A 17,631-nucleotide genomic window follows, 5' to 3' on the forward strand; every position below is an offset into this window, starting at 1 on the left:
GATGACAATTTCCATTTCGTTTATAATGAATCCATCATCTTTTTTGATATCTTCATCGCAAAAGTGCTCTTAACACACTAATTGATTCAGAGTCGATTCATGAGGTAAAGTTTTTTCCGATTTTCTTTCAAAAATGCACTCGGAAATTTTATCTCTTCTCCTTTTCTTTCCGATGCCAAAACACTCTTACACTAGCGCACATTTCAACATTTCACTATGGTCATATGTTGTTCTCTTATCAAAAATCGAAAATAATAAAATTACTATTGTAATCATCTGTCACCAGGAAGACAGTTCACTCAGCTAACTTCAACTAATTTAAATCAAAATTTCGTCATCCTGTGATCGCCAGCGCGCCTATTGGTAAAAACATGAACTACCATATTGGTATTTATTTTAGGGGACAAAAAATCTATGGTCTCAAAACAGCGATCATTCTCCTTCTGTCTCTCCTTCTACTCTTCATACATTTAATTATGCACAGCAGAAACAAAGAGTTGTTAATCTTTGCCAGAAGATAATTCATTTTTTATCCACTATATGTCTTGTTGTCTGAAGAAAGAAATATAGTAGTGGTGAAGTATTATAAGAATATTCAATAAATTTTTGTTGAGAAAGAACATTCAGAAATGGTGAATTCTTTTAGCTTCCGTGGGTGTAAGGTGTAGGTAAGAGTGGAACAATGTCTCTGGACGGAAGAAGGAACTTCAAAACATTTGTACACTTCAATCTTCAATATTGAATATATAATATACAATTATTATGATATCATCATATAATAAATTCATATTTATTGCAGAAGAAAATATTCATTCAATTTCAAAGAATATTTTTGGGAAGAAAATGGGACTCCGAATCAATTTGTGCAAATGTAAAAAGTACTCTACCAATAAAAAGTTGATCGATTCATTTTTAACGAAGTGAAACTATCACCCCTAGTGAATGGTATACCTACCTAATATTTTGAGTTAAAATGTATTTTTATTATTCAAAACGTAGACTAAGGAGGGAACAGTTTGAAGATAGAAGAAATTTACGGAGATAACCATAACCCTGTGATAAATATTAACCGTAGGCACTTGTTTCGGGCTTTTGGTCCTCATCAGTACGGTGAAAAAGTGAGATGAACAACATTTGGTTTTTATTTGATGTTCCACCAAGTGTTTTTCACCTATGCACTTTTTCACCGTACTGATTAGTGCCAAAAGCTCGAAACAAGTAACTACGGTTAATATTTCTCAGAGGGTTATGTCCGTTAAATTTATTCTATCTATTATTATTATTGTATTTACATCCTTTAAGCAATAATCAATTGAAGACATATATTATCTATTTGTTGAATTCAGTAATTTATTTGCAATTTTATTGAATTCTCATTATTATGAATGAGAATGAAGCTGATGTGTGGACCACCCTTACTATGTGTGCTAATGCTTCATAATATAATCGATGTTTTTTTATCGCATATACCTAAATCGGAAAAATAACAAAAAAGCCTACTTGTAAATCAAGTACCTATATTAAAAAAAGAAGTTAGTGCTCAAAGCCAAATCTTTAAAAATCATATTTTTTCAACAAAGAACATATATATATTCTCGTCATGCAAAATAAAGTATTCCGTTGAACCGTTGATTGAGTAGGTATTAGGTATAATGTACCGATATAGTTTTATAATATATTTTCGATAGTTTCATTAACATATACATCTATTTGCTTACTTTGTCACAATTTTAATTGATATTAATTGAAGAAATCTATTCCCTTTATTCGGAAATTCATCAAAAACAACTAAATTAAGCTAACCTACAATAAAATGAACGCGATTCATTTTCAAATTGACGCCTAAATTTCAGCGAAGGTTATAGAAATCTTGATCGCCACAATTTGCTTGTAGCGATCGCAGCGAATCACTTATTTCAGTAATTGTCGGGGACACTTTTTCAGTAGAGCGATCGTTTTCCTTCTGTCTCCATAGTACGATAGGTCGTGTGTAGGAAAATGATTGGTTAACACGAATGAATAAAATTGAAATGAATTGAGACATTATATATATGCGATGAATCAACATAGTGAATTAACAATCTAGAACTCCGTGACTTCTAAAAGGACTCACTTTCGATATTGAGCCTTGAGAAATTCATTTATGCGATAGATTCATCAATGACAAATCCATGTCGGAAGTGAAATGTGGCTTACAGAGTCGCACAACCTCGATTAGTTTTTACGTCATATACCTACCTAAACGCTAGAGGATTATGTTCAAATATATATTCAGGTTTTTGCACGCTTATTTCTAAGAACGAAAACCTTATCATTTTGGCCAAATGTAACATGTTTTTTGGACATATTTGATGAGTTCACTGTATGGAAAAAAGACGAATTTTCAAACGAAAAATTTGGTAAGCGAAATTGCGAATTTTTAACTTTACCAGAGCTGATTTTCTTCCTTGAAACCTCCACTCAAGGAAGAAATGAAAAATAAATTTTCGTTTGAATTAATTTTGTTCAAAACGAGAAAAATCAGAAAATGAAGGTTTTCAAGATCAATTTTTCGATTAAGACTATGAATTCTCATTTTTTACCATGTAAGTGTTAGTTCCAATTAATGCGAAGATTGTATTTCATGTGGTGTTGAACAAACTTCACTTCAGATTTACACTTTTACTAATTTGATGTTTGCAAAATCACCCATTCTCAACTGTAATACAATGGTTCTATTGATAACATACTTATACGAATAGTTGCCATCAGTACATAACATAAAGAAGATTTGAGATTTATCTGGACCGAATTTTCTTTGAAAGGTTCACCCCATCTTCCGAGCTGATGTAGAGTCATTCGGGGTAACTGAGCGCAGTGGGTAAGTGTGCGCAGTGCGTATATCTCGACTATGCAATGCATGAAAGAGGGGTTCATTGGAGTGAAGCAAGGGCGCAGAATCCCCAAATTAGTTTTTCACAGGATTGCGCCGTGCCACGTTTCTTTAACTTTTTATTTGCAATCAATCGAATTCTCTAGTTTTCTTGTTAATTTTTCATCTCTGCACATTCTGCCAGGTCCAAGTTCCGAGTCCCTCAGTGTTAAACAATATTTTATTCGATCATAGGCATATTAATCTGAATATACAATAAAAAATTTTAGGTTCTCTTAGCTGCTCAACTCTATAAGAACGTCAATTCAAATTTAGGCTTACTGGGGAAAGTGTGCGCGGGTAAGTGTGCGCATAGATTCATTATATGGGCATTAGTTCAGTGAGGAATAAATTATGACATTGTTGATTTTCTTGGTTAAGACTCGATTAATATTGTCCTATTAGTTCAGAAAAATATGAAGAGCCACCAACAGGGAAATGTATCAAGTGTTATGTTCACCAAGAATTGTGGCACGAACAATAATGCACTGCTTGTAAAAAGGCGCTTCTGTATTGACAATAAACAGCATTTCTCTAATATTGTAACATTTTGATGACATTATTTTGTAATTTGTTTTGATTGTGTGGTTCACTAAGCACTGCGTTCACTTACCCCGTGAGGGTGCGCACACTTACCCGCAATACGGGGCATGTGAACGCACTCCGACTTTCCCTATTAAATTTTTTTTTGCGGAAAGAAAACGTTTTTGTTTGTTTGCTTCTTGGTGTTTTTTTATAGATTAGAAAATTCTCTATCTTATGAATATGTTTTAATTTTCCTAGCTTCAACATTAGAAACAGGGTATGGCTTGAAAGGCAAAAGTGCGCACAGTTGCCCCGAATGACTCTACATAGCTTCCGATTTCTTCGTTCTGAATCTTGCATATCTTCAAATTCCTGGTCATATAATACTGATCATACATCATATCTTGATTTTCAATTTTTATAACGTATTTTATTCACGCGTTCAAGTCGTACAGTCGTATGGTCTGTGTTTCAGTATAGGAACAAATTTTGGACCCTTGACAATATACAGGGTAATTCAGAACTCGAGGCGAAAAATTGAGGAACGTATAGAGGATGCTATTCTTGATAAAAAAAGTAAAATAAAATTCTTGGATATTGCCTTGTTTCCGAGATATACCTAAGTGTTAAAATTTCTGCATGTCATGTTTAACAGAAGGACTAAACCAGCAAAGAAATTTTAAATTGGCAAACAATAAGTGTTCTGTCACCAGGTGACAGTAATTACTGTAATTCATGAAATTTAATTGGTTTCATACAGAAACATTAATGTAATTTTCAATCACCCTATTCGTGCAATTTATGCCATAATGGCAATGTATTGTCTTATCATTAGATAGCTGATTTGATGGAAATTTGAACCGTATCACACCTTGGCTAAAAACTTAAAGAATAATAAGTTATTGGATTCTCATGAAAAAAAATTGCACCTCTTTCAAAATATTTCTGCTCAAAAAAATCTACCATTTTCAATTTTTCGATTATATTTTTTTATAACACTCTTTGCTCATCTAATATCAATAGGATGTTTATGAAAAGATCATCAAGTTGCACAAATCGAATTCATCAAAACTTAAAAATTTTCAAATTACAGCCTAAGTAATATCCGAATCCCCTGAATACGTCCTTGTGAGACAGCCTCTTGGAGCCGCCGAAAAGTCTAGAAGCTCTCATGGTCCAGTCACGAATATAAAATAGGGGTCAACTCAGAATGAGTGATAATGAGCTAGGAACTCGTATACACATCTTCATATTGGTAGAGACAAATTGTCTCTGATATTGGCTTTCTTGAATATATCTGAAAAGTCTCGGCTTTTCGCGATTATCTCTCCAACGATGTAAATGTCTATTATCACAGTTGTAGAACATGAAATTGGCTATCAATTTTGTTCAAGACCTTCCTTCATACGGACAACCGTTTTCGAGATAGAGCCCTTAGCAAGACATACTAGGTCAACCGTAAATCTCATGTGACCTATATCAAGTTATTATATCATTAAAATGTCATTGACAAAGATTTGTAGTATTGATTAGTTAATTCACCAGTATTTCACACATAGTAAATGATATACTTATTCGTTATATGTATATCCACGTTGCGGGTGCAGAATATCGGGGTTGCAATGCAGGTACTTAAACTTTGGCCAGTGTGATGGACAAGTTTGCTTCAATTCTGATATATTATTATCAACTCAACCCCTAGGAAGAGAAGGCATTCGATCCTTTAATCTCAGAAGACTGAAACAACGAAACAGGACAACAAAGATGATAATCCTAAGACTGACATAGTGACATGACTACCAGAAGTAAATTAAAGGTAAGCGCACATACATCGGCGTCGGACGGACGGCATGGAAGGAACGGCACGGCAGCGGCGGAATTTTTATGAAGGTATCGCACATATAACATCGGAATCGCCGGATTCCGGAGGAATAGATTAGTTGGGAATATGTCTTCAAGCGGTGAGGAACTAGCGTTTGTTCTGGAGGAAGAAGAGTTTCAAAAGCGAAGGAATCGTAGACGAATGTGGATACATGACATATGTAAAAAAGGAAGGATTTTGGAGAATATGTTCATTTATTTCCGGACTTGATGAAGGACGAAAAAAAAATGGTTGCTATAATTTCTGTCACTTAAATTGTACAATTCATTATAATTTTGTACGCGCAGTATTAAGTTCTCCTGAAAACTCATGCTTCTGCCGTGAATTCGTATTTCGTATGACTACCAGTACAAGCCGCTGCATGTAGAGACTTGTAAAATGACGCAGATGCCGCGGCAATCTCTGATTGGTATCGCACATATGTCGGGATCGGCCGACACAGCACGCATCGGTCGGAATTTAATTCTCGTTCCTCAATTCCGTCGGATGCGATGCGATGCGATGCCTGCCGTCCGCACATATGTGCGTTGCTCCATTCAGTTCCATTGAAAGTAATTTATTCCGATCGGTACCGTCCGTCCGATGCCGTTGTATGTGCGCTTACCTTTACGGATGCTACCCCCAGGCCCGCCGTAAGCGGGCGTGCAAGCCGTGCCCGGCACAAGGGCGGCACGTCCAGGGGGGCGGCAAATCCAGTAAAATTGAAATTTTTTTTTGAGCGGACAAACAACGTGGTAAACGGGTAAGGGGAGAGAAAAAAGGGGGGGGGGTGGTTGTCCAACTCCAACTGCTTTAAAATTTCGCCAACTGTCATAGAAACATAGAAATTTTGCCAAATGCGATCGAAACTTTGCCAACTGCTTTGAAATTTCTCCAACTCCGTTCAACATTGGGGGCGGCAAGGTCTCTCCATCCCCCTTAGAGGGACTTTTTCTCTGAAGGGAGGACAGGAGGCCAACATCGATAATTTCCGTATATCCACACGGAATTCAGTGAATTCACTGCCCCAAAGTTCCGCAGAAAAATCTTCATCATTTTCAATTTTCCTATCATGTAGTAATATTGTTTGTTTTTTTCACCCCGTAATGTACAGGATGCGTATGACAGATTATCAAGTTGGGCACATCAAAACTTTCAAACCTATTACAATATTACAACATATTTTTTATCGTTTCAGCCGATTCTACTTAGAAAAAGAGGGGGGTTGCCTAAATGAATTCATTGAATTCTATCACTGAAATCGGAATTTCGAAACAAAGAAAAACTTGAAATAAGGGAAAAGAGCCATTTCGAATAATCGATTTTGTGACTTCTGTAAACCATAGAAAAAAACGAAGAATTGAGGTTTCATGAATTATTCATGAATTTTCAATAATCCCAACAAAAAATTCATTAGATACGATCCATGATGACGTAATTATTATTTATCGGAAAATCAAAAAGATCTTTTCCCTTATTTCAAGTTTTTCTTTGATAACTCTGAGAGTGTTCATTTAAGGGTTTATTTATAAGTAATAACTCTTCCTCGTTTTCCAAGAAGAATTGACTGAAACAATAAAAATTCACTGTAAAGTTCTTCTGTTTAATCAAATTGTCTTATATCTCAATGTCTAATTTATTTACACAGCAGTCACTAATTTACTTTCACTACTTTGCACTTAGTAGCTCTTCGATATGCACTGTTCACTTTTCACTCAACTCAATTCATAAAAATAATTGCCCCGGAGTTCACAATGCGTATTTTTTTATCGATACGTCCCTGTTCGAGAATGTTTCAGGAGAAGCTGATAGTCCAATCAAATTAAGGTTTCTCCTCGGAATGAAAGATAATAAGCTGGAAACTCGTATACACATTTATTTTGGCGTTCTAAAAGTTGTGTCAAAAGTATCATAAAATCGTCGTAAGTTTTTAAAGGCCAAAAGTCGAAAAAATCGGTTTTACGAAATTATTTCGGTTTATTTGGTTCCAATTATGCTGAAATTGATCATCAAATGTTGTAGAGAATAAAATTTGCGACTAATTTTGTTCAAGACCTTTTTTTATTCGGTCAACCGTTTTTGCAATAGAGGGCGGAGCGCGCGCAGCCCTTAACAATGAACCCTGCAATGCAAGGTCAACTGTCAATAGCCGTGACTAATAATCTGTATTTATACTCCATTCTCTTTTATTTTAGCCATGGAAATTTGACACATTTCACTCAGTATAGTACGAAAATGTGGGGTTATGACGCTTGTCAAAACATTAGGTCCTTTCGTTTGCATAAAAAGTGTAGCACTTTTCTACACTCGATTTAGTATTCGTTTGCTGATTGAATTCACACTAGTGTAGAGGAGGTGTAGTTTATCTACATCTCCTTTTGACTATTTGTAGATAAACTTCACTTCCTCTACACTGGTGTAAATCAAATCGAGTGCTACACTTTTTTGCAAACGAAAGGACCTATTTTTGGGTTCTAAATTAGCGCTATGTTGTCCGTTCTACGTAAAAGACTCAGTAATTACGTATTTCATCCCAATGTCAAATCACTTCGGAAAATATTAAGTCGAAAATATAATTGGCTCATAATATGCACTCGCTTGAGGATAGTTAATGTTGGTTATCTTCTTTGGCCAAAGTTTGAATACGTTACCAAGTTGTAGATTTCAAAAATATCAACCTGAAATGAAATGTACAAGATGCAGTGGTTGGGAATGGGTATCTCTCGAAAGAATTAACAAATAATTACAAGAATGTTAAATTTTTCAAAAAAAATTATCTTGCATCAATAGAAGTAAAAGGAATTAAAGGAAGTTTCAAGTCAAGTGGAACTTCACCTTCGAACAAAAATTTCACATCAATAATAATCAATTAACAGGACAACTGGCTTGTGATTATGGCTGTTCATCTTAATACAGTGATATAATAATAATAATGTATTTATTGGTACCTTAAGACATTTACAATAGGACATTCCAAATGAAAAATGGAAAAATCAATTATCGGGAATTTATTCTACGATGACATTCATCGAAAATCCTGTAGTAACTTTTTGCAATAATTTACTCAAACATAAAGTTCTCAAATGCCACCACTTTTTTGGGTCTCCCAATAGAAGGAAATTCTTAGTCATCCACTTCATGAATGAAGGAATCAGAATGTTAACAATCCTTCTGATTGTGGAAATATTCAGCTAAAATATAAGTCGTTTAGATTCAGATGAAACAGTACATAATGTTAAAATTACATTATTTGAATATGCTCTCCAACCAACATCTAACGTATTGTGAATTTCAGGATATCACGCTAACTATTTGATTTGAATGAGCAGACCTGAATTCTAAATAGCACTTCCTGAAACCCCATATTCTCTTTTTTTTGAATCACTTTCGGCATGTTTGTAATATCAATTGATATTAGTTGTGGCAACGGCGAGTGCTAAAATAAATGTGAATGGAGTATAGATATAAAATCATTAACAATAAAAAAATTTTTAGTTATTAGTTAATAATAGTATTTGAAAAAATCTTACACATCAATTTTATATTCATTGAATAACATCTATATCTATACATTAACTGAAAGATATATTTTCGGCTAATGCTAATACTCATTAGCTTTTTCGTGTTGAAGGATCGTTAAGTGTGGATGAGAATTTTTATATGTCGTTTTGAAACCAAAGAAATTCCAAAATGAAAGAAATAGAAATAATTTTATATTGTTTTCAACGTATGGTTCATGACAGGTGTATGTTTATACAAAACCTCGCATTCAAAACCCTGAAGAAGCATTAAAGAAATGCGAAAGCTTGGCGTAGAATAAAGAGTACCTCATTCACTCCCCAAACCAGAGTCAATAGACCCTTATCGTCGATATATATATATATATATATATATATATATATATATATATATATATATATATATATATATATATATATATATATATGATTCAATCTTTATCCAGTATAAAATGTATAATTTTTACAATTATGGGCATCAAAAACAAAAATTTAGAGATGCTCAATTATGTGAAAAACAATTCTTTCATAAAACTCTTAAGGTAAGCGCACATACAACGGCATCGGACGGACGGTACCGATCGGAATAAATTACTTTCAATGGAACTGAATGGAGCAACGCACATATGTGCGGACGGCAGGCATCGCATCGCATCGCATCCGACGGAATTGAGGAACGAGAATTAAATTCCGACCGATGCGTGCTGTGTCGGCCGATCCCGACATATGTGCGATACCAATCAGAGATTGCCGCGGCATCTGCGTCATTTTACAAGTCTCTACATGCAGCGGCTTGTACTGGTAGTCATACGAAATACGAATTCACGGCAGAAGCATGAGTTTTCAGGAGAACTTAATACTGCGCGTACAAAATTATAATGAATTGTACAATTTAAGTGACAGAAATTATAGCAACCATTTTTTTTTCGTCCTTCATCAAGTCCGGAAATAAATGAACATATTCTCCAAAATCCTTCCTTTTTTACATATGTCATGTATCCACATTCGTCTACGATTCCTTCGCTTTTGAAACTCTTCTTCCTCCAGAACAAACGCTAGTTCCTCACCGCTTGAAGACATATTCCCAACTAATCTATTCCTCCGGAATCCGGCGATTCCGATGTTATATGTGCGATACCTTCATAAAAATTCCGCCGCTGCCGTGCCGTTCCTTCCATGCCGTCCGTCCGACGCCGATGTATGTGCGCTTACCTTTAAGCTGTCGATCGTCTTGATCCCGAATCGTATGTACCTCTACTACTAACCAGAAAAGTTTGACCTCCCGTTTTATCCATTTTTTAAAGAATCCCAATAACTCATAAACCATTTAGTTTATAAGGTATAGCTAACTGTTGGAATTGACATCAAATGAACTATATCGTCGTCTATAATATCGTTGTAACGATGCAACGATATACTGAGTGTATGCCATTCGAAATAAGAAAGCAGTAGGCTTTTTTCGGTATGGCCTGAAGTTTCAGAGTTTTAAAAATATTATAGGAAGAACGTTCATTGTCGAAAATCACAAAATGCGAATTTTTAGAACGAAATGGAGATTACTTTTCCATAAACGTCTAACACCATAAGACCATCGCGGTGAATCGAATCGCCCTGCATATCCAATATCTTGAATAGAGTAGATATCCGTTGCAATTATATGTTTAGAAAAGTTCACTAATCCATATGCTTTGGACCACGAATTTTTGTTCAGCTAGTTGGTTTCGATAATTATTAATTATAATTAGGTTCCAACGATCGGTGTTGGGAATACAATGAATAATTCTATCCAGTATCTTGCGAAACAAAAGAGAAATTTCTTATTTCATTCAAATGGATCGAATGTTTCCTTCGAATCCGGATCTTTCCAATGAAATTATTCACCATCGCAAATTTTTTCAGCATCCGACAATTACCCAATAAATAAATTATCAACTCGAACTCGATTTTGTCGTTATCGGCATGCTCCTTTATAGATGAGACTTTACATAATGAATATCGCAATCATTCATGGAAAATACGGACGAATTAACAATTAGCGCTAGAAGGTGAAACATTTCAACACAGTTTTCCTCTATAGCTCTCTCATTAAGAATAGTGCGTTGAAGTTTCACTTTCGATTATTACGGGTTAAGGAAGTGTTTTGGATCAGAAGATTTTTCCAATCGGATATACATTCCAAATAAAATTATAAAACAAGTTTGAACATTTCAGTATAACAAAACAGAAAACAAGAATTTTGTTAGCACCTTTTAAAATGTATCGAAGAAGTAGGCTTATGATAAAACTCAACAGGATCTCCGAATTCCAGGAAATTTGCGATAGCTTTGTCAAAATTTGGTGGATAGAAGATTGACTGATTTTCATCAGACAATCATGAAATTACTAATTTTTGAGTACCCAAGTGATCTAAATGAAATTTCAATAAATAGACTAAGGTGACCAGACGTCCGTCATTGTGACTGATAGTTTGTCAATCGTGAAAGAAGTCCGACGTTGGAAAACGTCCTTCAAAATGTCCCTCAAAATCTGAAATGAATTTAATTCAGTATTTTTCGTACCTCAGCCTGAGTAAGAAGGTCACTAGATATCTTGGACGTCTCGACAAGTGCAAATTCTTTCTAAAGAATTTCCATTCCTTAAAAAACAAAACTTGATTCTGAAGTCCAATGTACAAAGTGTTCGTGTCAATTCAGCATTGCATTTGGAGAAAGAATAGATATTGTACGGCAAATTTCAAGTGACAAACATAAAAAATGGTTAGCGCAACACTGCGGCAGCGTCTTCCTCCCTGACCAGATATTTCAGACATTCAAATTTTGGGGATGAAGAAGCTTCTCTAGCAACGCCTGAAGCCCTCTTCTCATTCCACAGTGTCGGAGTGTAATGCACAATCATTGTATCAATATTATTATATTTTCTTATTTATATAATGACTTATATATTGATAAACTATTTTCAGTTAATTATATTTGAGTAGCATATACAGTCTTTGACTCGTACAAATATTTTAACAGCAAAATCTTGAGGTCAAAAGAAACACTTTGCTTTTTTACCATTTTATTCGAATCAACTCGGTGTAAAAGATACAGGTTGTTGGAAAATCATGAAAAAAATTTAGAATATAGGTTTTCATTTATTTGACCAATCTTTTTCGAACACACGTTTTCCAGTTTTTTCATTATGACCATGACGTTCCATGAAAATACAAAAAATTCAAAGAACCAAGGTCTTGAAACTAAGTCGGACACTATCTTATGAATATTTGACGTTGAAAAATAAAAAATATCTGTGAAATTTTAAAAATTTGATACTTTGACATTGTGAATCTTTTTAAAAGATCCACAGATGTGTAGTACCACAGATTTAGCTGGTTATTCTGAAGGTAATTTTGTTCTTCCAGGGGTGGCAATGCTCATTTTGAAATCTTTAAATGGCTGTACCTTTTTATTGGGCCGAATCAGAAAGAAGTGTTTTTTCAAGAATCTACTGTTAAAATATTTTTACGATTCACTTTGTATATATAAATATATACATATATGCCTCGCAACGCAACTTTCACCACGTCGATCCGTCATTGAACTAATTAATCTGGTCAGCCTAAAATAGACTCTTTGATTATTTTTGTGTAAAAAGGTACCCTTCGTTACGCAGCATTCTCGGGAAAAAAGTGATTTTGTGATGATATGCATTCTAATTGAACTTCTTCATCAACAATAACGACTATTCGAGTTTAGTCTCTTTAAAAGCTTAAAAGTCCTGAGTGCCCATTCACAATGAACGTAAGCGGTAATGCGAACGCAATTCCAACGCAAAATTGTCTATACTTCATATATAAAACCCTAAGGTTTTATATACAACTGTTCACAATGCGAAACATAATTTTTGCGTTTACAGCTTCGTAACTCAACCGTACCTCAAACTCAACTCAAACGTAACTTTCAAAATTTAGTGGTGTTTTTAGGATATTTGAAGCAGAGCAGTTATTTCTTTTCTTACTGTAATTCGAGTTTTGAATTCGCAAAAATTCTTTCAATCTTGATATCAATTTCAATTGAATTATATTTTATACTCGAAATAACCTATTTGTATTTGAAGCTGAAAAAAAATCCTTGTCGTTTTTGTTTGATAATGGTAGATACAATGTTTTTTGCGGATGCTGCTTTTTAATTTTAATAAGAGCAATAAGTATCGTCATAACTAAAATAGTTGAATTGAGACAGACTTTTATTCGTTTAAAAATGAAAAAATATTTGACAGTTCCTAAAATGCTGACATTTTTCAAGAAGTTACGTTGAAGTAACGTTTGCATTGTGAACACAAACTAGGACAACATTGCGTTTACGACAACTTTACCACTTTCCGTTCATTGTGAATGGGCACTTAGGGTCATTTTTAAAAGGACTAAAGGAAGTTTTGAAATGAGAGGGACCTTAATATTGATAATGATACTGGCATTAGTTTTTTCATCAGCACACGATCAGTTCATCCAATAATCTCTTTGTACTGAATACTGAATTTCATTCGAATCCGCCCAACTTTGATACAGCTATCGTAAATCGATTGGATGTTGGAAGTCGTGTTGAAAAGACTCTAGTGCCCGTGGGATGCATTTTAGGAACTAAGATGATTTTCTTCATATTTTGACTTTTAAAATGATGCTGTGAAATGCATGAATTTTTCGGCTTTCAATGGCTCCTTTTGTGAAATAAAGATTTGAAAATGAAGAATTAAATTCGAGATTGAACTCTTATCGATCAAAATTTGATGCCAATATAATATTCTGAATATTCAGAACTGGATAATTGGTTGAAAACCAATGTAGAAAGTGTTCAGCTATAATTGAGTCTGATTGTAATTTTTCTATATTTCATTCTTTAATAGAATTAATTAATAATATAGAACTTGGTCTATTGAAGCCAAAAATTAATTAATTAATTAATAATAAAAATTTGTTTTCGGCGATGAATCCAAGAAGATGTACCGGCATTGTCGTGTTTATCTATTTACAATAATAAACTATTAAAATAAGATAAAAAATTCTGATCTCGTTCGAGGAGATGTAAATTACGAGAATCATCTTCAGCTTTCTAGGTTTTCTCGGAAACTACCAATAGAAAATTGATAAATTAAGATCAATGTTATCTGCAGTGAAATGAAAACAATTAAAAATAATAAATTAAAAAACTAATGAGCATTTTCGATTGACAGTCTTAGGACCAAATTCACCAAGCAGCAAGCGGTGATAAACTCCGCTTAACTGCTCATCTGCTTTGTCTTTGAAGTTAAGTAAGGAGGGTAAAAAAACCTCAAAACAGAGATAATCCATTTTAACTAAAGTTAAGGTTGTACAATACTTCCATTCGCCCTATGCTTCACAATGCTATTTATTTCCATCGTAATTCAAAAACGGATCGATGAATTCATCTGATTTTCAACATATACAATCAGAAGGAAGGAACAAAGAGACTCTCGTTTCGTTTTTGAAAAAAAAATGAATATTTTTCTGTTAAACTCAGTTTGAAAATGGTGGTATTTATATATGAGTATAAATTCAAATGCAGAAGTGATGGTTCGAAATGATCAACGAGAGTATTTTCTTAAAGAGAACTTCTTCATGATAACAAAAAAAAAATTTTATTTTTTTTCAATTTTCCTTGATTTTTGAAGGAAATAAGATTAATTCACCCGCCTCTCATCAAACTCCACCCTCCCATTTCTGAGTAGCCAATTACAATTTACTTTGCTCTTGCATTGAGATTTATGGCCAAACAGTCGACCAGCTTTTATGAGGGTTAATTTTATAATAACAAAAGGACGGGTGGTACTCGACTCTTGCAGAAAATTCAAAACAGACAAGATTTATAACATCCTCATAAATTTTACGTGAAAATAACGTTTTGGTGTCCGACTATATGTACCATTCTATGTACCATCATGTGAATTCTAAAAGAACTTTTAGAGTTCAATGATATGCACCTATATAAAACATATAATATTCGAAAATTCGTTATTTTTACGAGTCATCGAAAGTTTCGGCTGATATTGTAGGTAAGAGGGTGAATTTTAGGGAGTCCGTTTCATAGACAGTTCGGGCTTACGGAGCAGCCCTTTCCCATGCTGCTGGGTCCTGCCTGGCACCTACACACTTGCAGAGGTCCTTCAAGGCTGAACAATGAAAAAACATTCGTTAGGAGGAGGGAAATTCATGAAAGGAGAAGAGAGAAATTATTGACCTTTTCAAGAAAGAGAAAAGAAAACTCTCTCCAATGGCCCGGATTTCAATTACGGACCAGATGCTGCCCAACCTGACATCACTGAGGAAGAAATGTCCTCCAAGAAGTCAGAATTTTCAGATATTCTCAGAAATAGAAAATCTGACTCGTCAAAGTTTTGGAATAAATAACTCGTGGGCAGCATGACAATGCACTTTGGAGGCAATGCAGGCAGGACTATCTAACATTTTCGAACTTTGGTTCAGTGGTGAAAAAAAATCAACCACTCCTTGCCAAAGTAAGGCGATAACACTGTAAGAACATTAAAAAAAAAAAAGGGGTAACCCGGTGCGGATAATTTATTGACCCTGAGTATCCATTCCTGAGAGCCTCTCCTTATGGATTGGTTGGGGACGATGGTTTGATAGAGGTCAAATGTCTCCAATCAATCAAAGGAAAGCTAAGGGACTACAAGAAACCGCACTGCTTCACCATCGAGGATGGTATTATAGAATAAGGTAATTCTAAGCTAATTCGTTATCTTCGAAGAAATATCATTTTCTATCATTTTTAGGCTGAAAAAAATTCATAATTATTTTTACCAAATGCAAGGACAATTGAATATCTGTAAACAAATTTTTTGCGATTTCGTTCTATATTCAGATGATGATTTTCAAATAGAAAGAATAGAATGTGACGAGGCACTATGGAAAAATATCATCTTGCCAAAGCTGGAGAAGTTCTATATGAATTGCATTCTTCCTGAATTAATAGATGGGAGAATACCAAGAGGAATGCGGGCACGGGATAAAAATGAAACACGGCAATAATTTTCAAAATAAAATATTTCTAATTTCAAACAGTTGTTTTTTCCCAGATCATCAGTTTCTAAATGATTATACCTATTCACTATCATCACAGCTATAATCATTAATTCAAGGCCTGTTAATTTGTATACTGCAAGATATTTCAGTTCTTTCTCGATCCTAAAGCATCATTAGCTGATGCAATGAAATGTCTACATATTTTTGTGCTCGTTTCAGGTTTTTTCATACCAAAGCTCGATTGAGAATTTTTCGATTTTCAACAATATTTATTTTCGCGTCTCTGTTACTACCATCGCGCTGAAACTCCTATAAGTGGAAGTGATTCGAAATAAACCAAATCTTTAGTAGACCCTTTTATTAGGGATAATAAACACATAAACTCAACTATCCTTCGCTTGCTGTCCCCTCAGGCAAAAGGTCTTGTAGCGAAAAAAGTGGGTGGAGCTATTGTCTCGGTGGGACGAAAATATGTTCAGTTAAAGAAATTTTCATATAGTGCCATCTAGCGGAATTCACGTTTCGGGAGAACGGGTATAACACCCTTAAGATGCGTAATCGACATAATTTGGCGAGTTTCTTTCCATAACGCTAGTAACGTCTAATCTCGGTTCATATCCTTGGTGAAATTGGCACTGAGTTCATCTTCCTATGAATTAACTCTTTTTGAATAATATTCATTGTTTAATTATAACATTAAAGAGAAATAATCATTTATATTCATATTATTATATAGAAGATGCGATGTCCATCAGGGCGTTGATAATTAATACTACAAGAAGAATTTAGAAAAGGCGGAAACTTCACTATTTGTGCGTAAATCGAAGTGCAGCAACTTCAACAGACCTGTTCTATTGAGAATTACATAACGCTAAGCCCAAAGGAACTGGTCTTTTATTCAAAATCAATTAATGGAAATAAAAAACGTATCTCGAGTTTCATAAGCTACATTTATGTAAGAGAAAGTTTCACTGACTTTTGGTCGCCCAGGAAGTTCCATTATAGAGCTCCTTAATGTAGGTTAGCAGGTCCTGTTTGCATCTGGTGTTGTTCATCTTTGTGGCATACCCGTCCCATTTATGGTGGTCATACAAATCCCGCAACCATAGCATATCTGGATGCTTATGTCGTTCCTCAAGTTCCCCTACAATGGGATTCATGAGATCGTTTTCAGGAGCAGGGAATTGTATACCATTTGAGTAGTACGATAGGTCCGAGGAGTTGTACACGTAACGTATCGTGGTAGGCTCCGCTACCGAAAATTTGCAGTAAATCACCAACGAACACAAAAAGACGAAAAAACGCATCTTTTCAAATTTCTAGAATACCGCCGAAATCGAGATTATCAATGGTCCACAGAATTATTCAGTAACTCAAATCTTTCATGTCATTTTTTTCGCATACGGAACAATTCGCTACTATAAACCAACTCTTATCGCACCTCGAGAACGCGTGTTGTCTCAACTTTCGATTTCGCTGAAGAACTGAAGTCTGTGTCTGTAAGATACCGTTTATTTCCCCAATGCGAGCACCAAGGAGTTGATGCGTCAGAGAAAGGTTAGTTGAGTAATTTGGTGTGTCCAAATCTTTCTCAATGAATTCGATTTTTCCTGCATGGTTTACATAATAATCTTACTTTTTACATCCAAAGCCGAGTACTCTGATATCATTGAAAGTTCGAAATAATCTAGTAGAAGTAAGAAACGCAGATGCGACCTACTTTACGTTTAGAAGAAGTCGGTATCGACTTCATAACAACATTCTCTTATATCATCTTTGG

General features: G+C 34.6%; 1 protein-coding gene across 2 annotated transcripts in view; it reads right to left on the reverse strand.

Annotated features, from left to right (window-relative positions):
* LOC123314992 (nose resistant to fluoxetine protein 6-like) overlaps window positions 1–17,320 on the reverse strand; it is a 60,397-nt gene extending 43,077 nt beyond the window's left edge. Inside the window, exons 1-2 of one of the 2 annotated variants that reach the window (XM_044900503.1) lie at window positions 17,044–17,320; window positions 16,828–16,995 (exon numbers count right to left, since the gene is read on the reverse strand). In XM_044900503.1, the coding sequence (XP_044756438.1) occupies window positions 16,828–16,995; window positions 17,044–17,158 (283 nt within the window). In that variant the 5' untranslated portion in view covers window positions 17,159–17,320. Of the gene's footprint in view, window positions 1–16,827 lie in introns of both variants that reach the window. The other variant, XM_044900502.1, reaches the window with a different exon arrangement.
* Between the last annotated feature and the right edge of the window lie 311 nt (window positions 17,321–17,631).

The sequence above is a fragment of the Coccinella septempunctata genome, chromosome 6 (genome assembly GCF_907165205.1).
Source record: "Coccinella septempunctata chromosome 6, icCocSept1.1, whole genome shotgun sequence".
In the NCBI taxonomy this organism is placed as follows: Eukaryota; Metazoa; Arthropoda; class Insecta; order Coleoptera; family Coccinellidae; genus Coccinella; species Coccinella septempunctata.